The 10877-nt window shown below is 39.0% G+C and overlaps 1 protein-coding gene and 2 non-coding genes across 4 annotated transcripts; all 3 read right to left on the bottom strand.

Annotated features, from left to right (window-relative positions):
- Nucleotides 1–609: 609 nt before the first annotated feature.
- Nucleotides 610–8285, bottom strand: noctb (nocturnin b). Of its 2 annotated transcripts, none has more exons than XM_043249925.1 (3): nt 8121–8285; nt 3057–3329; nt 610–2550 (listed from the first exon to the last, which is right to left on the bottom strand). In XM_043249925.1, the coding sequence occupies exons 2-3, from the start codon at nt 3319–3321 to the stop codon at nt 1691–1693; spliced, it is 1125 nt and encodes a 374-aa protein (XP_043105860.1). In that variant the 5' UTR covers nt 3322–3329; nt 8121–8285; the 3' UTR covers nt 610–1690. The 2 variants fall into 2 exon arrangements, with proteins under 2 accessions (XP_043105860.1, XP_043105851.1); XM_043249916.1 differs by lacking the exon at nt 8121–8285 and adding an exon at nt 4652–4841.
- Nucleotides 8286–8771: 486 nt separating this feature from the next.
- trnaa-agc lies at nt 8772–8844 on the bottom strand. The gene has a single exon. It is a non-coding gene; the product is annotated as a tRNA-Ala (tRNA).
- An 820-nt stretch (nt 8845–9664) lies between these two features.
- trnaa-agc lies at nt 9665–9737 on the bottom strand. The gene has a single exon. It is a non-coding gene; the product is annotated as a tRNA-Ala (tRNA).
- Between the last annotated feature and the right edge of the window lie 1140 nt (nt 9738–10877).

Genomic DNA, 10877 nt, shown 5'->3' with positions numbered 1-10877 from the left:
CTTCACTTCATACAGCCACACACCAAATATGGGCATATGCTTTACTGGTTTTACATTCTAGCCATAGAAATTTCAATGGAAATCTAGTCTTTCTGTCACTGTGCTGCAGTCTGAAGCTGGTTGTATTTCTTTGCTGTGTACATGCAGTTATATATTCAGCCACGAGGGGTTGTGTGTTTACTACATTTGTTGAGTGAAACCTGACCATTCCACACAGACACTCTACACCACAGTCTCTTAAAGCTCCTCAAGACATCCCGTTTAGGTTTCACTCTTGGTTTTTAATAGTTAACTAAAACCAAACCCATTAAAACCATTATCATTACTTAGAATAAAATGAAATAAACGAGATCACAAGAAGGGATGGAGTAGCAAACTCTTTTAGTAGTGGCCTTTACAGCCCAACAAAAATGATAATTAGCTCATAAATTCTTTAACGATGCAGGAAGCAATAATGCATTATTATAAAAAGAGCTCAAGTGACAGGTACGACTAGTTTAACGGTCTGAAATTGATTGTGAAACTAGCTGTGAAATGGCAATTTTGAGGATGTTCAACAAAGGAAACGATTCATTAATAAGCGAAGCAAAAAAAGACTTTTACATTATATGCATAATTTGATACACTCCCAACCATACTTTATTTTCTTCAATATGAAATACCACAATGCAACAGTTTCATTTGCGCACACGTCATGATATTACCAACAATAAAACAAAAAAAATATTTTAAGTATGATTTTTTTCCATCATATATATTAGGAATAAAAAAAAAAGTCAACATTTTGCTTTCAAACCTACATTCTCAAAGTCAGGAACATACAAGAGCTTAAAGGAATAACATCCTGCAAAACTGAATATTGTGCTATCATTTATTCGCCTTTTTGACTTCCTTTCTTCTGTGGAACACAAAGGAAGATATTTCAGCTAATGTCCAAGCTGCTCTTTTCCATAAAACAATTTTCACAGCTGAGCTCCATAAAAATAGTCCGCGTGACTACACGGAGTATGATTTAAAGCTGCAAGATTCCGGATAAATGGTGAATCGATATTTCTTTTTTTGTCTCAAGTAAAGAATCACAATTCTCCCACAATTCTCAACTAAGCAAAATAATGTGAGAAAATGTTATTGCTCTACAGTCACGATTTGAATCACACAGATTTGAATGATCCGGTATGATTTTTTTCAAAGATATTGCTGTCATTTAAAAACTGCATTGCGCGGCTGTTTTAAGTGAGATCGCAATCATTTAACGATTAATTGTGCAGCTCTAGTGTGATTATATTTCCAAGTCGTCTGAAGCCATGCTATAGCTTTGTGTGAGGAACGGACTAATATTTAAGTTACTTCTTGTAGATTCTTTTGATTGCAGTTGAGTCGACTTCACACTAAACTATCGTATTGTATGAACATACAGTACTTTGTACAGTACAGACTACCTTGACAGTGATTTTTATGCTTCGCGAAGGTTTTATTGTGCTGCGTTGTCCTTTTAAATAAAAATAAATCTCCAAAAAAGCGAAACAGAGCAAATGAAGACAGCATTTTCATTTTTATGTCCCTTTTGGAATAAACTGACCGAACCGTTAATTAGTCATGAACAATGTAAAATATGTAGAAATGCTGCGCCAACACAAGTCTCGACTTGTAGACTGGTAAACGTCTTGCGAAATAACTAGCATGTCTGTAATCACTGGGAAACGAGCGTGGGATCCTTGAAGCAGAAGTCACAGACGAGGGAGAGGTGATCTGAAGGGTAGTTATAGGAAGGAAGCCTATTGGGTCCAATTTGTTCTGCTGTAGGAAAGTCCAGAACCGCATTAACATCAAGCACTCTGTGCGAATACCACACGTAATCCAGCGTGTGGCAGCTCTCGCCGCTCGCCCGGATCTTCCACGTCGTGTAAGGAGGCTCGCTTTTCCCATCTGTACTCAAACGCTTATACGCACTCTCCAATCCCAGACTAGATGTCGCGAAGTTCCTGTAGACGTCTTCTGACGGCTCGGCATTAAAATCGCCACATACGATCAGGGGGACGTCGCTATCTGTTTTTTCTTCGGCCTCGATTCTCTGCGCAACATTTCGTAGGTTCCGTAGGAGATCGGAGCCCTGCGCGCTGCGTAGGACCTCCCAACCGCTCCGTGCCTTCAGGTGCGTCACCGCAACACAGAACGCACGTTCTGTCGCTCGGCAGCGTAGAGTGGCGATGATTGCCACCTGATTGGTCTTCAGCATCATGGCGGACAGTCGTAGGTGTGCTGTGTTTAGTGACTGGAAGCGTTTGTGATTGAAGAACAGAGCACAGCCGTCTGGGCCATTGTTGTTCTCCACATCCAGACATGGAGACCACGGTTTGGGGCAGAAACTGCTCTGGTAGCCCAAACTCGCCAGGACAGGCTGAAACATGTCAAAGTAGTGGTCAACTTCCTGTAGGCAAATGATGTCAGGTCTGTAGGTTAGGATCTCCTGCAGGATCAGATACTTCCTTTCAGCCCAGTTTAGAGCATCCATGGGGCACTGCACAAAACTGTCCATGCCTTCACCTAATGCTGCAACACGACAGAGAGAAGTTGTTTAGATTCAAATTACTTTAAATCATCCCAGTTAAAGAAATTCTAAACATTTAGAAAGTGAAAAAGTAACTTGTCAGTTCTGTTTGAAAATATTTTAAATATCCTTACAGGTTTAGCAAGATTTATTCAATTAGTTTTAATTTAATTTAAAGCTTTACTACAGATTAAACTAAGTGAAAACGAGGGGAATCTGCCTTATTTATTGTTTATATTTTATTTTCAGTTTCATTTATTGTGTGTTAAACCTATTTTAAAAAATGGTTTTAGTTGACTAATAACCTTGCCTTAATTCAGCAAGGACGGAAAAAAAAGAGAATGTTCTAAAAAATATTTTCTATGCTTTTAAAAATAAGTAATATGAAACCCTGGGCCACAAAACCAGTAAAAGAAATGTTAATTTTAATCCATACAGTGTATTGTTGTTATCTATTGCTACAAATATACCCATTATAATTGGTTTTGTGCTCCAGAGTCATTTATACCTTGTGCTAATACATTCCACTGCATAACTCGGATTGTCTGCCTGGCATCTTCATGGGCAGTCGGAACGAAAGCTCTCTGCAGCTGGGCTGGCCGGTTCCTCAAAACCTCTCTACATTCCCGCAGCAGTTCCAAAGGGTCCGCCGGGTCTTGATCCAGATCCAGATCGCTACCTGGATTGTAAGCGGAGTCACACGGGAGAGGGAGAGCAGGTCTGCTGATGGTCTTAGCCAGGGCACTGTAGAGACTGCTAGTGCTGCTGCCCATGGAACATGCTGAAATAAACAAGACATCCATCACGTAAGAGTTCTCCTCAATTCTTCCCCTAGAATTCTAATCACCAACTCTCTTTACAAAAGTAATAATATGGAAATACAACATCTGTTACATTGCTGCAAATAGCTGTCAGTGTAAAAACACCTTTGCTGAACTACATCAGGCTTTGCCGCCTATTTCCACTTTAACATTCTATCCTGTATCTCCTTCAAATAGGACAAGCAAACACATGGTTAATTCATTTATACTGAGAGCAGCAAGTAGGACCGGCCAGACATGAGCGGTGTAAAACACGTCGCACCCGGAGCTGAGAGGCGTTCATGCATGTAATAGCTCCATTGATCTCAGGTCTCAGTAAGGTACAAGTTCACAGGTGTAGACTTCTTCACTTTAAATGAATGTCCTGGTTGGCTACGCCAGAGCTTTCTGTTGGTCTGTAGGTTCCTGGTAATCCATCTTGACCTCAAACAACTAAACATGCTTTGATTAACACCTGGTTAGCTTTGAACTCAGCTCCCTCTGAGCTCTATAGATCACTGGGTGGCCTGCTGCTTAATGTTGCTAAATGAGTTCATTTAACCACATCATATTCTTTCATGGCACTTGACTATATCCCAATGTGGGGCTAAATAAAAGTAATACAATTAAATAATTACTAAAGTAACTATAAAAAATAATGAATAACTATAAAGATAAAATGTATTTTATTCATTATTATAAATAATGTTTATTATTTCAATAACTTTAGTTATTCTTTTGCACTAAAACCCATTGATGTAAATTACTACTACTACTTGTTTTCAAAAGATTTGGGGTCAGTTTACTATATGTATATTTTTATTTAGGAAGTATGTGTTAAATCTTGTTAAAAAATTGTAGTAGCGGCTAATAAAAATTCAGTTTTAACACCACAGGAATAAATTATATTTAAAGTATATTAACTTCCAAATCCATTATATTTACACTTTACAGTATTATTGTATTTTGATCATAAAATAAATGCAGAATTAATTAGCATAAGCCCCTTTAAAAACAAAACAATGAACTTTAAAAATCATACTGATCCCACAAAAAATGACCATGGTATTGCTATTTGGTACCATCACTGCATCACGGTATCAATATAGTACTTTGTAAAGCAGGCTAAACGGTTTCAAACATAACAATTGTCCATTTATGACCTCACATATTATACTGGGTTTACCTCAAGTCCTCAAAACACAACTGGAGTTAAAACCAAGTGGCACAGACAGAGAGCTAAACATAAAAATTAACCAACCAATAAAAATCATCAGAATCTTTAGAATTATAGGAATCTTACCAACGACCTCCATGATTACAGGTCTGGATTTTGAGTCTGTTACAGCAGTGTGTGCGTCTGTTGTAAGGTTGTGCGATCAATGTTCAACAGAAATGCACAACTGGCTGCGTGTGTTAAAGTGCTTCTGACAGAATGAGATTACAGGCTAGAGACGTCAGAAGACCATATGGACACGCGCGCACACACACACACACACACACACACACACACACACACACACACACACACACACACACACACACACACACACACACACACACACACACACACACACACACACACACACACACACACACACACACACAACAGGTCAGTAGGGTGTCCCAGGGTACATAATGCAACCATGTCACCACATGTGGTTTTTCACCTCACACTTCACACATTTCGTTCCAAAGCAAAATGCTGACGTTAACAAAACACAGACTCGGTCAACAAGCCACACCATTTGTCTTGCAAAAGTGTGATAAATAACATATGGTGTAATTTCTTTAATAGCAAATGTCTGTAACCGTGCGAGCTAGCATTCAGGAAGTTGGGCAAGTTACAATGTTAGCGGTTTGTACATTCTCAATAATCTGTAGCAATAATCTGAGTCATAAACCTCTTTAGAAAGCATTTTATGTTACTAAGTCAACATTTAATCATGATATGGTTCAAAAATGTTTTCTGACATAATCATTCTAACTTTTTTTTTAATACATTTTACCGTCTTATGCTATGTTACCCAATGTTACTTTTATTCATCAAAAACACATTAAACTGATTGAAAGGTATGGACAGTAAAGACAATAATAATGTTTATTTAGTAATACTCAATTAATAAATAAATGAATGAATGCTGTGTGATCTTTCTATTAATCATAATCCTTCAAACTGCGTAAAATATTGTAATAGTATTTCTCACTGTTGTTGATTTTACTGTATTTTTTTGGTCAAATAAATTGGTCTTGGTGAGCATAATAGGCGCCTTTCAAAAACATTTAAAACATTGACATTTTTTTGTGTCCTTCTTCCCATAAGAAAAGTATATATATAGGCCTAAACGAATTATACAGGCCTGGAAAAGCCATGGAAGTTAATCAAATATTTAAAAGTCACAGACATCACACAGTGAATAGGCCACACATTTCGTAAAGCCTGATTTTTTATGGAAATAATATGGTATGTGAATATGCATATTACCATACCGGGTACCATAACACCGCAATCTGACACCATCACTCCACCATGGTACTGCAGGGATGTGAGGGAGTATCATGTATTTCTGGACAGTATTGTGTTAATACACCTCAGTGTCACTCAACATTAAGTTTGAGGTCATGCTTAAAAGTCACAGACCAAAAATAGCTTCATCAACACAATCAGAATGTGGGGAAGTACAGCAACACTTATTATTACAGATGCCATGAGTCTACTAAAGGGTTAACACGGCACTCCATGCATCTAATAAATGAAAATATTGTCTCTTATCTCATTCTAGCTTCATTCATAAAATGAACCTCTCCTGCAGTTTCACTCCTAGTTAACCTGCTTTTGTGTGCCATAAAAAAACTGATAATTGTAAGTGACAGCCGAAGCGGTTATGAGAAATCATACAAAATAAGCTATAAAGACATTTGTGTTTCAGAGTACATAAAGTACCTGTCTATACTTCATGTGCATTGACTAATTTCTTAAAATCATGAAAAGACTACGGATGCATACCACTGAACTGTACACTATGCGAGAAAAAAAAAAAGTATGGCAAAGAGTAGCATGTCAGAATTTACAGTATTCATAAAACAGTAGGCGAAAAGCGTCTGGATGACCTACAAATTCCAGCAAGATTGTGAAGCGTGCATCGTACAGAGGTTTTCACAAACCCCCGGAGGCCACGGGAAAGGAGCTGTGAATGGCAGTGGAGCGACAATGACAGCATGATGAATGTAGTGCATCCACGTTACATTCCTACTACACACTTTCATAAATTACATATAGAAATACACCTTTTAACTGTTGCAAAGTAAGTGCAGGTGGAACGTGCGAACTAGATCCAATCTCTTAAAATGCATTAAGGTATAAATACCCTGAAGAGATGTTCTAATCTAATTTGTTGTTGTGACTAATCTGACACAACTGTAAGTGTACTACTTCTCACGCACAGCAGTTGTATAAACAAATATCATGTAAATTATATTCAAGACAATAAAAAGTCAATGAAATTAACTTAAAACCCCCCCCCAAAACTCTGGTCTGACACAACATATATGTGTCCGCTCCACTCCTGTTCCTGCTTGCTTGTGAAAGAAAACTACATACTATCCCTTAATAAGTGATTACTAAGGGAAAGTTCACACAAAAAATGCATCCTAGGTTACTCTCTCTTGTTAACAAGCATACAAGAGTTAGGGAAGCTAGAGGTTACGGTTTATAAAGTTTTATTATGGATATATTTCTTAAACAGACACGCTTGTTCTCAGGAGGCCTTTATTAACCACCCATACTTTTTTGTGATGGATGGATAGACTTTATTGGACTTCTGTTGAACCAGGGCATTAATCTGAAAGAAGAAAGTCACATACATACCTAGCATGGCTTTGGGGTCGAGTAAATCATAATCGTAACTTTGGGGTGAACTACCTCTTTGCTACGCGGTCCTAATGATGGGGATGTTTATTACATCGACCCGACAGTAGGTGGCGAAATAATTATTATGAACGAGTCATTGAATCATTAGTATAATTGATTCATTAAAGTTACCAATTGATTCGAGAACGGAAGCGCCGCTGCTGCGCGTTTCTCAACGACGCTAACCGTTTATCCCGCTCTGGCATTGTTTGGAACTGGCGATATTGTGTGTAAAAGTGTAAGTTACTTAGCATTATCTCTTTTATACGGTTTTATCAAATCAATGTCACTCTTTGTGATGATGGTGTGATTATGAATACGTCGTTACCTGCGGCCTCTTCCTCATATGCATGCTAACATTTAGAACTAGCATACGTTACATCACTCGCTTATTTGACACTGCCTGACATTAACGGTTCACAATAAACACTTTATAGTCTAGTAAATAACATTTTGTCACGGGACTTTGTCGCTAACGTTAACTGTATCATTCAATTATTCGCAGTAGGGTCGAATTTTAACTGGCGTAGCCTGTTCTTGAATACCGTTATGTTTTTGAATTATACGTTTATCAACAAGTGGACTGAGTTTAACGCATTACAGTGTCTTAAACAGAGACCATCACAAGAGCTAGCGGAGGACGTACAGCGCTTTAACGTGATTTGTGATTCAAGAGCTTCGCCTACGTTACAGTTCATGAAGGTAGTTTGGAGAACAGTGCGAAATCAATAATGTCCCCTGCACCCACCGATCATCGATGAAACAGAAAGAAACAAATGCAGATAAGGCATAACGTTGAAGCACGACAGCGCCTATACATTAAAGGCAAGCGTGGCTATGCGTAACCGATTTTGCCACTCACCAGATCGGATTCAAACACTGAATATTCCTCTTGTAGCTCGGTTATTGCGTGCGTCGATGCGATCTGCGTCTTTTTAAAAACGCAAGTGACCTCCTCGAGCGTACACACGGCACGAAAACAGCTGTAAACTAACGCAAGGTCATAGGACCAGTGATTCCTGATGAACGCTGCTACACCGCCTTCTGCTGGATTGAGGTGGTAATGCATGTAGAAAGCCAGGATGCGTCCTCAAGGGGGAGCCTGCATTCAAATATCTGTAGGGTTTGGTGTCCTGCACAGCTTATGACAACTATAATTTTTTGTTCCACTTCAAATGTTGACGACTATATAACGCAAGCTATTTTCAGATTCTGAAAGACTTTTCAGCAGCAGTGAACCCAAATAAGCTCATGTAGGGAACATCGCTTTGTAGACTTTCTTTAGGGCCCAAAAAGCCTAGTGCTATTGATACAGTGGGCAACTTTTTGAACAATGTTGCTGGGTAACTTTAAGAAATATTGCAGTAAACTGTCAGCCGGGGGTTGATTGGGGGGGGCACAGGGTCTAAGACTTATCTAAATTATCCAGATATAAATTACCCATTTGTAATTGAAAAGTGGTTAAGCAAAATTGCTCAGAAAGCGGCCCGGTGTATCATCAGCTTAAAAGGGCTGGAGAATGCGGGCATCGATCCCGCTACCTCTCGCATGCTAAGCGAGCGCTCTACCATTTGAGCTAATTCCCCTGACTGTGGGCGAAGAATAACCGTCGATTGTTATTATAACGGGATTTGTCCTCTGTGCTGGCACCTTCGCCCTGTCCACCATTCAGCTGTACAATCAGCCGAGGCACAAAAACAGCTGTAAACTAACGCAAAGTCATAGCACGAGTGATTCCTGATGAACGGTGTTACACTGCTGTCTGCTGGATTGAGGTGGTAATGCATGTAAAAAACCAGGATTCGCCCTCAAGGGGGAGCCTGCATTCAAATCTTTAGGTTTTTGTGCCCTGCAAGAGACAGATCATTATTTGAGAACTGCCTACAAATTCCTAAATGTCGTAAATGTTTGAAATTGAACTGGGGAAATACTGAACCCCATGTGTCTAAAGAAGGCAGTGAAAGGTGGAGAAGGAAGGGTTTTGGTTTGAGGAATGTTTATTATCCATACTGTCATCCCATATTGTCAACTTAGTGTAGATCAGTATACAGTGGTGAAGTGGATCAAAACCTTTCATCAAAGTTGTCCTAAAACCAAAAGTGGTCACTAGATGGCCACCAACGAAGCAGTGGTGGTTTCATAGTGTAATAGCGCTCTTTGAATCCAGCAATCTGAGCTTAAATCTGTGTGCTTTCTTGTGGCAGGAAAAAAAGTGTGGCGATGTCGCTGGTGTGTCTGTAAGTGATTTAGTCTTTTACAACCCTGTGAGCGACAAGTGCTCCTGTCACAGTTCCGTGGTGTAATGGATACCGCTTTTTAGCAGCAGCGAGCCCCGAAAGCTCATGTAGGAAACATCACTTTATAGCGTCAAAGCGTAGACTATTTCTTTAGGGGCAAAAAAGGAATTGGAGAATGCGGGCATCGATCCCGCTACCTCTCGCATGCTAAGCGAGCGCTCTACCATTTGAGCTAATTCCCCTGACTGCGGTGACTGCAATGTCCATTTGTCCAAGAGACCATCTGTCCTCTGTGCTGGCACCTTTGCGGTGGCTTCCATTCAGGTGTAGAATTAATGGAGAGAAATGTGCTTTTGACCGTTTCAGCTGCCCTCCCTAAAATCTCTCTACATGCTAGGACCCGCCCCAATTTAATTCCTTTGACCAACTTTCATTCATTTGCCTTTGACACTGTCTCTAGGTGTTTAAGGACAAAATTTGTGTAATAAGACCAAACAAAATTCCACCTCTTTGTTCTGCCTAAAAACACAAAACCTAACATTGTGACAGTAAAAAGCTTTTTTTAAAATTTCTGTCACAAAACAAATGTAATAATACAGTTGTAGAAAAAGATTCAATATCTTCACAAAATGCACAAACATTACTCTCTGAGAAAAGTTACAGGTAACACCTGATAACACAACCTATTCAAAACTATTTTACAGTATGATGTCAAATTTGACATCATTATGCTAGTGTTTGAAGTTAATGATAATTAAGTTAATTCTTAAAACTACAAAATCCTACAAACTACCCCTACAAAAACTACAAAGTACCCTAATCCTTGCACATATATGCCCCAGTAGCATATTTCCACCATCCTTTGGTATTTATGGCTTAACATGCAACTTTGTAGAATTACTTTTTTTGTTTAAGTGCAGTAGGCCATTAAGGAAAAAGCCTTGTTGTTGTAGTAGTGGTTTTGTAATCTATATGAGCATAAATGTATGGGATGTGAAATATGATCTCCATTATAATATCAAATGCCTCAGTTGCTCTTCCTAACATCTTGTGGCTTTCGTTGACGATGAAACAAAATATTGACACCTACAGTCATGGGAGCAGGTGGTGCTAAATGCTGATAAAACCCAGTTTTAGGTTGATGCGATCTTCCTTTAGCTCCCTTGGGCATACACATGGGGCCTTATTCATGAAACACGAGCAGAGCAAATTTATGTGTGAATCGTTCATAAATCCATTTGCTGCAAATTGTTGTGTTCAGTTCAATAGGACAGAGGAAGTACAGATACATTTTCACAGATATCCTTGCTTGTGTTTCATGAATGAAGCCTATGATTATTACATATCAGCAGCGATCTATACATCTCTCGGTTTCATTAGCA

Source organism: Puntigrus tetrazona, chromosome 1 (genome assembly GCF_018831695.1).
Source record: "Puntigrus tetrazona isolate hp1 chromosome 1, ASM1883169v1, whole genome shotgun sequence".
NCBI classification, from domain to species: domain Eukaryota; kingdom Metazoa; phylum Chordata; class Actinopteri; order Cypriniformes; family Cyprinidae; genus Puntigrus; species Puntigrus tetrazona.
The sequence above is the reverse complement of the archived record's forward strand: the minus strand, read 5'-3'. Positions and strand labels throughout refer to the sequence as shown.